General features: G+C 46.9%; 1 protein-coding gene across 1 annotated transcript in view; it reads right to left on the reverse strand.

Moving 5' to 3' along the window:
* The window catches only part of LOC102834522, a 38,203-nt gene that overhangs the window by 8,851 nt on the left and 16,975 nt on the right, over positions 1–12,377 (reverse strand). The window contains exons 5-11 of the mRNA XM_006873937.1: positions 5,298–5,411; positions 4,439–4,684; positions 3,569–3,714; positions 3,420–3,470; positions 1,120–1,180; positions 747–927; positions 236–504 (exon numbers count right to left, since the gene is read on the reverse strand). Of these exons, the coding sequence (XP_006873999.1) occupies positions 236–504; positions 747–927; positions 1,120–1,180; positions 3,420–3,470; positions 3,569–3,714; positions 4,439–4,684; positions 5,298–5,411 (1,068 nt within the window). The remainder of the gene's footprint in view (positions 1–235; positions 505–746; positions 928–1,119; positions 1,181–3,419; positions 3,471–3,568; positions 3,715–4,438; positions 4,685–5,297; positions 5,412–12,377) is intronic.

The raw sequence follows: 12,377 nt of genomic DNA on the forward strand, positions 1-12,377 counted from the left end.
AAAAAAAAAAAAAAAGATGCAGGGAGAATGGGGGCAGACAGTAAGGCCCTCATGGGGCCTTGGATAGAGTAAGGGCAGAGCTTCCCTCCTATGTCCAGTCCCTCCAGCTGAGCACTCCAGCTCATACCCATTCCCAGAGGGTCCCAGCAAGGTCGGAATTGAGACCAGCAATATCACTGTGTCACTGACTGCTATCTTCTCCATATCACCTGACCCCTGTCATCCTGACCCTTACCATTGTTTGCAAGTTCATCCCAGCTCATCACCCAACACTTGGTGCCTGAGGGAAGTGAAAACTCAGGTGGAGGGAGGTCGATCAGCTGAACTTGACTAGAGAGATTCAAGGGAAACTCCAGCTTCAGAAGCGCCACGTCTTTCCCACTTCTTTGTCCCTCCTCATCATCATAGTCCTCGTGAAGAATGATCTTTGTCACTTTCACAGAGTTACCACTCCGTAAGTGCTGTGCTTGACCCACTCGGACCTGAACATCCTCAGGATCTAGTCTGTTGCAGGGGGGAAGAGAGAAGACCAGAAGGTCCTCAGAGGCTGTGGCAGAACCCAGCTCAGGTCAGCAGCAGGGGGTGGGTCAGTCTCTAGGATCCCAGAGCTTCCTCTCTAGTTGGAGGGGAACCAAATCCCCTAGGACCCAGGACCCAGGACTGCAGCTACCCTGCCCAGGAAACCCCACAACACACATGGCACTGCCCCCAATATTTTCACCCAACCAGGTGAAGACGTCACTCACCCTTCAACACAGCTGGCAGCAGTCAGCACCCATTCCTTGTGAATGAGGGAGCCTTCACATCCAAACCAAATATCCTCATCTTCTGTGTCCCAGAACACCAAGCCGACCAGCCATGGCCATTTCCCTGGCGGGGCATCATGGCTCCCCACAATACCCACAAACTTAGTCTCCAGGCTAGAAGCTGGGGAGGCAAAGGGGGGCAGTTGTTATCAGGGACAGAAGCATGCCTGCCCAGAGCTCAGCTCAGCCTCCCCTGCTCTGAGTGAACTGGGCCATCCTTAAAAGGGACCCCCAACCCACCCTCAGGCTGCTCCCTAAATACCAGATAAGAGACATAGAGATAGGACAAGCATTGAAAGTTGTCAGGACTTACTTCTTGTCATGGGCATGGAACCCCCCAGATAGGGGAGGATCAGCAACAGCACCCACAGCATCTGCAGGAGGAGAGGAGGGCTGGGGTGAGGAGATGGGGACTGGACCCCAGGGTCTGGGATGGGGAGGGTATGTTCGGCAGCATACTCACCTCTACAAGGTTCTGCAGCTCTCTGTCCTGGACCCCTCTCTGAACCCCTTTATCCTCCAGTCCAGGAAGTGGTTATGGGGAGGCAGCTCCTCCAGGGTGGGGCATGGGAGGTTTCAGAACTTCTCCTTCAGTGGGATCAAGGGTGAATGACGGGTAATTTGTCCAATGAGAGCTGTAAATCACCTTCACTGAAATGAGCAGAGAGCTGGATGCTGGGCAGACCAGTGGGAAGAGGGACAAAACACACGTGGACAAAAGGAAAATAAGATGCTGTGAAGAAAGCAAATCAGAAATAGGACATGGATTGAAAGGGGGACATTTGGTACAAGACCTAGGTGACATCAGGGTCAGTCTGCAGTAGGGACACAACTGAGACCCTTCCTGAGACACTCACCCCATCCTGGAAAAGGACAGACACTCTGGGATTGGAGCTCAGGACATGGAGGAGATGTCCCTGCACTCTCCTCACAGACCAGAAACGCTCTCACCTTTGTGGAATTAAGGTTATGATTCAGACACAGTAATCACCCATGACAAAATCTAATGTAATAGAATCACTCCCATGATGAGGTTGCTATGAGCAGCCAGACAATTGAAAGGACGTGCACTTGCAGAACATGGCCTCTTTCCAATATCTTGGACCCTCAAGCAAAGCTTGCTTGCTTTTTGCTGGATTGGAATCCTGCATCTGACTTGTCATCCGGCATCTGGTTCCTTAACTCAAGCTGAAGTCAGGGCTGCTGTGATGGGACCTCTAAACCCCAGCCTGGCACTGACCATCCTCTCAGGTGACTGATTTGCAACTAACAGATCTACCCCTGTCCTAAGAGAAGGAGAGGAATTCAGGATGAATTCTCACTCCTCCGGGCCCACCAGAACTAGATCTCTAATGTGAATGGGAACAGGCAACACATGAAGGACTGGTAACCAGAAGCTTCCAGAACCACATGCAACCTATCTCAGTCCTCAAAGGCAATGAGAGCTTCACAGAGGATGGAGGGGCCCAAAGGAGGGAAACACAGCATGATCTTCCTCCAGCAGAGGTCACCAACTCTAGTGAGAGAGGCCACAATCAGGAAGCGCTCCTGTCCCTTCTTGTCTCCTCTCTGACCACCTACAGTCAATGAGGCATCAAGAGCTGGAGAAAGTTCCAGGCTGTGGAAATTGAAGATGAGAGGTTGGACCCACCCACAGCCCCTTTCTGGCTGGACCTGGGTTAGGAGAAGCTCTAAACGGAATGAGAGACTGAACTTAGAAATTGGATCAGAAGGACTTTTCATCAGTAAATGAGATGGACTTCCTTCTGCTCAGATGCTGCCTTCATTGGGGTGAGGGCCAGATGTACTGGTCATAGAGAGCAGGATGAGAAGAAGGGGGCAACATTCTGCTTTCCCCTGTCCATTCTGGTCACTGGGATCCTCACTTAATGTGGTCTTTTGAATCATGTGCTCAGCTTTCTGTCTCCCAAACATACAGTGAGTGTTTGAGAGGAGGGACTGAGTTTGTTTCAAACCTGGTGAGGGAGGAGGAAGGGAGGAAGTCGTTGAACCCAGCTAATATTCCTTGGAGCGTTCCAAGCTCGTGTCTCAGACCCCAGGTAGGAAACTCCTACACCCTCAGCAGCAGATCGCACCCTCTGCCGTCAGCCCAAAAGGCAGCTACAGCTGTCTAGTCCCAATTTCATCACCTGGACCACCCCCTAGGAAAGCTTCACCCAGTGACTCTCTTGGCCACATCCACAAAAAAGACACTCAGCCAGGAACATGCTGCTCAGATGCTTTATTAGGACATGGGGAGTGGGAGGAGGCTGTGGTCCAGGGAGGCTTCCCCAGCCCAGCCTCATCTCTGGGAGGTCACTAATGTCTTCAGGGTGTCATCCCTGATGCCCCTTTCAGATGTTAAGGATGGGACCGGACTCAAAGGAGGGTATGATCACTGGGAGGATCTCAGAACAGAGGACAGAGGAAGACATGGGGGTCCCCAAAAATCCTGGAGTGTCTGCCTCTGTCAGCAGCATCCTTGTCCCTGCCCGGGACTCAAGGAGATGGAGAAACATGGTTGTGAATCCATTTGTCATAGTATGGCACTCGGGCATAGATTCCAGGAAAGCCTGGATTGCCACAGCCCTCACCCCAACTCACCACCCCTACCTGGAGCCAGGTGCCCCCCAGCTTACAGACCAAGGGGCCCCCAGAATCTCCCTGTGGAAGGAAAGAACAGGTGGTGAGCCTCATACTCCCTGAGAGTTTGGAGCAAGGGCAGCAATCGGGAGACAGATATCTGGATGTGAGGGTCTCACCTGGCAGGAGTCCCGGCCTGAGCTCCCAGCACACAGCATGTCCTTCAGGATGACCTTTTTGACCTTCCTATATTGCTGTCTGCAGACCTCATCATCCACGATGGGCACCTCGACCTCCCGCAGGTTGTATGGTGCTGGCAGTTGGACTGTGGAGAGAAGGTGAGTGAGCCTGGGGGACACGATGAAGGGACTGTGCCCCTCCCCCATCACCCTGGTCCATCAATGACCATGGTAGTGTCTCCACAGATGTCCAGTGCAGAAGCTAACCCTGTAACTGGGAGAACCACATGCCAGATTCTGGAAGCGCATGCCAAGCCTCCGTTTCCCCAGATATGCCCTGGGGAACACATGGCCCCTCGCATGGTTTCCTTGTGCTGACAGGCTGGTACGCTCTAGTGGGCACCAGTCTCAGGAGAGACTCTGGGATGGGACTTTCCTAACCCCACCGCCACACACACACTAGAATGTTACTGGGAAAATCAAAACAAGTGGTTCCCCTAAAAATGCAGACTCAGGGCCCTGGATCAGAGTGGACGTGGGCCATTTCCCTCAGTCCCTACTGGCCTCATTTCCCATCCTCCCCCTCAAGATGCAGGGAGCACTGGGGGCAGGAACGGCTGTGTAGGGACTGAGGGAGAGGAAGGGCAGAGATTGCCTCCCACCTCATCTGGTCGTTGCCTGAACTGTACCCTCTTGAGATGACCAAGTCCAATCCCCACCCACATCCATCCCCAGAGGGTCCCAGGGAGACTGAGGCCCTCCCTATTGATAACACTGTGACAATGCCCTCTGTATTCTCACCCCCTTTCAGCCCTCCCCATGCCATCGGGACCCAGTTATCCTGACTCTTACCCTTTGGTTCAATGTTACCCCATCCAGTCACCCAGCACTTCGTGCCTGCAGGGACTGTGAGCTTCTCATGAGAGAGGGTGACCAGACTGACGCCCTGAGACAGTCTCATGGGGGCCCCCAGCTTGACAAGGGCCACATCTGCCCCACCTTCACCTTTCAGCACAGGGTTGTAGTTGGGGTGGGAGATGATCTCAGTCACCTCCTGAAAAAGGTCATTCTGCCATTTGGGCTTCACTTGTCGTACTTGAAGGCTACAGTCTTGTCCTAGAGGGACGAGAAGACCAAAAGCTTCAGAGCTGAGGCAGAAAGAAGCCAGCTCAGCACAGCAGCAGGCAGTGGGTCAGCTTCTCAGAGACCAGAGCATGTACTCTGGGACATGGAGAGACCTCTAGACTGCAGCCACCCCACCATGGACCCAGCACTTCAGCCATAAAACTTCACAACACATGGTACTACACCCAATGTCATTACCCAATGAGTAGGAGTGGATCACTCACCCCGTAACAGAATGGGCAGCAGTCAGCACCCACTCACAGTGGATGAGTGAACCCCCACATGAGAGCACCCATTCACCCTATCCTGATGTACACCCACAGACTGACCTGCCAAGACTACTTCTTAGCTGGAGCAATATGGCAAAGCCCCCCACAATGCCCTCAAGCTCTGTCTCTGGTCTGGGAGCTGAGGAGGCAGAGCAAGGGGTCATGTGGCAATCCTTCCCAGAACTCAGCTCAGCCTCCCTGCTCTGCACCTACCCCGCAAGATCAGGAGTGAGCCTGGCCATCCTGAGGGGTCTCCACACCACCCCAGGGCTGCTCCCCAGATTCCAGATAGAGGCTTAGGGATTGGGCAGGCATTGGAGGGGATTAAGACACACCTGGGGTCATGGGCATGGTGGCCCCCAGGAAGGGGAGGGTCAGCAACAGCACCCACAGCATCTGCAGCAGGAGGGGAGGACCTGGGTGAGGAGATGGGGACAGGGCCCCTGGGTCTGGGATAGAGAGGGTAGGGTGTGAACAGGCTGCATCCTCACCTCCAAGGGCTCTGAGCTCTCTGCCCTGGACCACTGTTTGAGCCCCTTTATCATCCCAGCCTAGGAAGTGTTTAGGGGTTTGCAACCTTATCTGGGTAGGGCACAGGCTTCTCGTGGGACCAAGGGTGACCAATGGGCAATTTGTCCAACAGGAAGCATAGAGTGTCCACTCTAGGTGAGCAGAGAGCTGGGTGCTGAGTGGATATATGGACAAATGAAAACAAGATGCTATGAAGACAACAAATGAGCAATGGATGAGTCAGGTGATGAGGGGCAGACTATGGAACCCAATCTCAGTTTGGCTTGGAGAGTCACACCATTCTAATAAAGGACAGATGTGTTGGCCTCAGAGCCAAGAGCCTAAAGGAGTCAACTCTGCTCTCTCTCCATGGACCAGACACAGTCTCTCCTCCCTCGAACCCCAGATATACATCAGGCTGGAAAGAGAGACCCAATACACACAACGGGTTTTCCACATTCATAGCAACAGTCATTCCAACAACGCTGGGGGTGAGCATCCAGCAAAGGGAATTGTACTCAATCACTGGGCTGGGGTCACCAGGCCAAGGTAGGTGGACATGGTGGGCTTCCTCCTTCCCCATCCCTGCTTGTCTGGATGAAGGTCCTGCCCTCCCTCCCAGAACAACCCCAGCAGAGGCTGCTACTAGAGAACAGTTTACCCCCAAGAGTCAGTGGGGGTAGGTTTGGGTTTTGGTTGTAGGACCTGACTGACAAGAGATGAGCCACACTGGGGTCAGCGAGGAGCCACAGTCTCAATGCTGGGTCTGATAGCACTCCCATAATTCCTGTTCACTTGCCCCAGACAAGAAGATACCCAGCCAGGTCACACCGGCAGTTGAAGGCAGACGATCTAACCTGAGACAAGCGTGGGACGCCACAGTTGCAGCACCATCCTCATTACCATCTGCATCCGGTGGACTTAGTCCATGGTCTATGGGAGACAGCATGAGCACGTAAGCAGATCTATCAGAAACAGATAGAAGGAAGAGGGTTCAGGGTTTGGGGGTGAGCAATATGAGTGCTATTTGCAGATAACATGATTTCCTTCCAAGAGAAGCCAAAGCATCAGCTCACAAGGTTTGGAAATTAAGTTCCCCAACTTGTCTCAGTGGAAAAGTTTTAAACATGAATATGTCAGAAGAAGACTCAGAAACTCATAACTCTTGTATACAACTAATAAATAATGAGAGTACATACCAATAAAGATCAAATCCACAACACCCATAGATTTCTATTTATATTACATTATTTATATTTTTGTCGTTAGGTGCCATCTAGTCAGCTCCAACTCATAGGAACCCTATGCACAGGAAAACAAAACACTGCTGGGGCTGCTGCCCCTGTGCCAGTCCATCTCATTGGGGGTCTACCTCTATTTCCCTGACCCTCCACTTTACCTAGCAAGATGTCCTTCTCCACATACTAGTCCCTCCTGACATGTCTGAAGTGTAAGGAATGAAGTCCAGCCATCCTGGCTTCCAAGGAGCATTCTGGTTGTATTTCTTCCAACCCAGACTTATTTATTCTTCTCCAGTCTTTCTTACTCCTTGTCCAACTTTTACATGCATATGAAGCTATTTAAAATACCATGGATTGGGTCAAGCACATCTGATTCCTCAAAATGATATCTTTGCTCTTGAATGCTTTAAAGAGGTCTTGAAGAGCAGATTTGCCTAATGCAATACATCATTTTATTTCTTGGTTGCTGCTTGCATGAGTGTCGATGGTGGATGCAAGCAAAATGAAGTCTTGGACAACTTCAATCTTTTCTCCATTTAACATGATGTTACTTATTGGTCCAGTCGTGAGGATTTGTGTTTTTCTTACATTGAGGTGAAATGGTGCTGCTGTGGTCTTTGGTCTTCATTAATAAATATTATAAGTCCTCTTCGCTCTCAGCAAGCATAGTTGTATCATCTGCATATATCGGGTTGCTAATGACTCTTCCTTCAATCCTGATGTCACATTTTTCTTCACATTATCCAGTTTCTCAGACTGATCAGCATACAGATTGAATAAGTATGGTGAAAGAATACAACCCTGGTGCACACCTTTCCTGATCTTAAACCCTTCAGTATCCTCTTGTTGTCTCCTAACAACTCCCTCTTGGTCTATTTACAGGTTCCTTGTGAGCACAATTAAATGTTCTGGAATGCACATTCTTCACAAGGCTATCCATAGCTTGTCATAATCCACACAGTCAAAAGCTTTGCATAATCAATAAAACATAGCTAAACACCTTTCTGGTATTCTTTGCTTTCAACCAAGACCCCTCTGATGTCAGCAATTATATCCGTGGTTCCATCTCCTCTTCTGAGTCCAGCTTGAATCTCTGGCAGCTCTCTGTTCAAGTACTGTTGCATCCATTTTTGAATTATCTCTAGAAAAATTTTGCTTGCATGTGATATTAATGATATTGTTTGATGATTTTTGCATTCAGTTGGGTCACCTCTTTTTGGAATAGGCACAAATATAAATCTCTTCCAATACTTTAGCCAGGTAGCTTGGCATAGACGGGTGAGTGCCTCCAGTGCTGTATCAGTTTGTTGAAAGATTTCTATTTGTAGTCCATCAATTCCCAGAGCCTTGTTCTTTACCAGTGCCTTCAGTGTACCTGGGACTTCTTCCTTCAAGGTCATTGGCTCTTGATCATATACGATGCCTTGAAATGGTTGAACATCAACCATTTCTTTTTGGTATAGTGACTCTGTATGCCTTCCATCTTCTTTTGATACTTTCTTCATCTTTCAATGTTTTGTCCATAGCATACTTAAATAATTGCAAGTCAAGGCTTGAATTTGTCTTCAGTTCTTTCAGCTTGAAAAATGCTGAGTATGTTTTTCCCTTTGGGTTTTCTAACTCCAGATCTTAGCACATTTCTCTATAGTGCTTGACTTTTTCTTCTCGAGCCAACCTTTGGAATTTTCTGTTCAGCTCTTCAGCTTCCTCATTTCTTCCATTCACTTTAGGATTTCTACACTAGAAAACAAATTTCAGAGTCTCATCTGAAATCCCTTTTTTCCTGTTCTTTCTTCCCTGTCTTTTTAATAACCTTTTGCATCCCACAGCTCCTCAGGTCTTCAGTCATTAGTGTTTAATACATCAAATCTGGTTTTTTGTTTTGTTTTGTTTTTTAACTTTTATTGTGAATTGAGTGAAGGCTTACCGAGCTGATGGTCAGCTTTACATTCAACAAACCATACACTTTGCCTCACTTCATGGTTGCAACCTGTCCAGTTAGCAGCATTTACTTACTGTTGCATTCCTCCCTGTGTCTCTGCCATCGTCATCTTTCCTCTGTTAACCTCCCTCTTGTGCCCTGTCACCATGTTAACATGTCTCTACCCTCTAATTTTCTCTTGCCCTCCCATCACCAACTATCATAGACTGTGTCTTTTATCAAGAAAAACTTTTTTTTAACTTTTTACAGCATTGATCTCATACAATGCTTGCCCTTTTGTAATTGACTGATTTCATTCAACATAACCTCCTCCAGGTCCAACCATGTTGTGAGGCGTTTCACACAATCATCATTAGTCTTTAACATTTTGTAGTATATTTCATTGTATATCTGCACCAAAGTTTGTTTTAATCATTCTGTTGATGGGCATTGAAGCTGTCTCCGTCTTTTTGATGTGTCTCTTATAGACAGCATACTGAAGGATCCTGTTTTCTTACCCATTCTGCTCTTTATATCTCTTGACTGGTCCATTTAAGCTAGTTACATTCAGTGTGATTACCAATTGATCTCTGTCACTTATCTGTGTTTTTTATTTTTTTGTGTGGTTCTGCTGGAGTTCTTGCTCCACATAATTTTCTATGCTGAGTGCATTTTGTTTGTGAGTTTTCTATTAATTTTCATTTCTGTTGTGTTAATGTTTACTACATCTTCCTGATTTTCCTCTTTTCTCATTTTGATATGCAGGTGTATTATTTTTCTTTGAGGATACTCTATAATAATTTATTAATTTTTTTCCCTGTTTAGAACAGCCTGTTTTACCTTGAAACCTACTTGACTTCCTTGTCATTTGGAAGTACTGCATCTACGCTAGTCCCTCTTGTAGCTTTGTAGTTGGCTTCATTATACATTAGTATCCCTGATTCCCTATTTTCTGTCTTGTAGGTTTGGTTTGGGTCCTGGTGTGACATTGTGGGTTAATGCTCTGGTTGGGAAAGTTGGTTTGAATTGCAACTTCAGTGGTCCAATCTCACTAGCCATTCCTCAAGGGGAAACCCTATGCAGGATCGTTATGAGTCGGAATCGACTCGATTGCACTTAACAACAAAAACAAGGCTTGTTTTGGACTTCTGGTACGGTGCTGAAGGATCAGCAGTGGACTGTGAACCACAAGGTTGTCAGTTCAAACCCACCAGCTGCTTCTTGGAAACTATTTGTCATTATTGTTAGATCGAGTCAATACCAACTCATAGTAATTTTCCTCTCTTTTTATTTTGATGTGCAGGTGGATTATTTTTCCTTGAATTTATCCTGTGATTTATTTTTTTCTACTTCAAACAGTGTTTTATCTTGAATATGCTTGACTTCCTTGCCATTTGGAAGCTCTGTATCTACACTATTCTATCTTTTTGCTTTGAAGTTGACTTCATGATTCATTGTTATCTCTGGTTCCCCATTTTCAGTCTTGTAGATGTGTTTTACTTTATACTTCTATATCTGGATTGAGTTCTGGGTGGTGTTGTCGTGTTTGGTAATCTCAGGTTACCTGCTGTTGCTGGTTCTCAGTCCAAAGAACAATGTTTAGCATTTTTTGTGAAGTTAGTTTAGGCATTACAAATTCCTTTAATTTCTGTTTAACTGGAAATGTCCTAATTTTGCCGTCATATTTCAGGGACAGCTTTGCTAGGTATACGATTCTTGGTTGACAGTTTGTCTTTCAGTTTTGTATGTGTCATCCCATTGGCTGAGAAATCAGAGCTTAGTCCGATGGGTTCTGCTTTATAGGTAGCTTGTCATTTTTCCCGAGCTGCTCTCAGAATTCTGTCTTTGTCTTTGGTTTTGGAAAGTTTGTTTATGATATGTCTTGATGATTTTCTTTGGGATCTCTCCTGTTTGGGGTTCATTCAGCTTCTTTTAATGCTTATCTTCTCGTCTTTCAGCTTGAAAAATGCTAAATTCTAACTTTAAGTCTTTGCACAATTCATTATACTTGACTTTGTCTTCTCAAGCTGCCCTTTGAAATTTTCTGTTCAGCTAGTGTACTTCCTCATTTCTTCCATTCACTTTAGCTTCTCTACGTTCAAGAACAAGTTTCACAGACTTTTCTGACATCCATTTTTGCCTTTTCTTTCTTTTTAATGACCCCTTTACTTTCTTTATGTTTCTTATTGATGTCATCCCACAACCCTGTGATCTTCAGTCTTTAGTGTGTAATTCCTCAGATCTGCCCTTGAAATGGTCTCTAAATTCAGGTGGGATGTGTTCAAGGTCATATTTTGGCTCTCATGGATTTGTTTTCGTTGTCTTTAGCTCCAGCCTGAACTTGCACATGAGCAATTGATGATCTGTTCCACAGTCTGGCCCTGGCCTTGTTGATATTGAGCTTTTCCATCATCTCTTCACACAGATGTAGTCAATTTGATTCCTATGCATTCTATCTGCCGAGGTATAACGTGTATAATCACATTTTATGTCGTTCTTAAGAAGGGTTTTGCAATGAATAAATCAGTGGTCTTGCAAAATTCTACCATGCAATCTCCACCTTCATTTCTATTCCCGAGACCATGTTTTCCAACTACTGATCCTTCCTCTTTGTATCTGACCTTGGCATTCCAATCACCAATAGTATCAATGCATCTTGACTGCATGTTTGATCAATTTCAGACTAAAGAAGTTGGTAGAATTATTCACTTTCACCATCACTGGCTTTTGTGGTGGGTGTATAAATTTGAATAATAATGGTATTAACTGGTCTTCCTTATAGGTTCATGGATATTATCCTATCACAGACAACATTGTACTTCAAGATGCATCCTGAAATGTTCTTTTTAATGATGAATGTGATCCCATTCCTCTTCAATGTGTTGTTCCCAGCATAGTAAACCATACAATTGTTAGTTTCAGAATGGCCAATCCAGTCCAACTCAGCTCATGAATGCCTAGGATATTGATACGTATGCATTCCATTTCCCTTTTGACAACTGCCAATTCTCCTAGATCCATACTTCCTACATTCCATGTTCAGATTACTAATGGATGTTTGCAACATTTTTCTCCTCATTTTGAGTTGTGCCCATCAGCAAATGAAGGTCCCCAAATCTTTACCCCATTCATTCGCTTCTTCATGGTCAACTCTACTCAAGTTGTATTCTAACTGTCTTCCAAACTGAGCGGCTCAGCTTCAGGCACAGTATCCGACAATATTCTGCTAGTCATAAGGGTTTCAGTGACTAACATTCAGAAGCAGTCTGCTGCGCCTTCTCCCTGATGTCCCTGCTGCCAGGGAAGGGACAGGATGCTGAGGAGGGGACAAGGAAGGGAGGAGGACACTGGGCTCAGTGAAGGACTGGCTCTGGGGAGAGGCTATGGGGGTCTCCAAAGATCCTGCAGGGTCTGCTCCCATCATTAGCATCCTTGTTACTGCCCAAGGCTCAGGGAGATGAAGGGACATGGGAGAGGATCCAGGGCAGGTAGTGTGAGACTCGCGCACACACCCGGGGAGACAAAGATATCCACAATCCTTAACCCAACTCACCACTCCTATTTGGACCCAGGTGCTCCCCAAATGACAGACCAGGGGGCCCCCAGAGTCACCGTGTGGGGAGAAGAGACCAGTAATGAACCTCAGGACACCCGATAGCTCAGGGCAAGCAGGAAAGAGAGACAGGCATGGGGACACGAGGCGCTCCCTTTCTGGAAGTTCTGGAACTGGTTCCCAGCACATA

This window comes from Chrysochloris asiatica, unplaced genomic scaffold (assembly GCF_000296735.1).
Source record: "Chrysochloris asiatica unplaced genomic scaffold, ChrAsi1.0 scaffold00257, whole genome shotgun sequence".
Lineage (NCBI taxonomy): Eukaryota > Metazoa > Chordata > Mammalia > Afrosoricida > Chrysochloridae > Chrysochloris > Chrysochloris asiatica.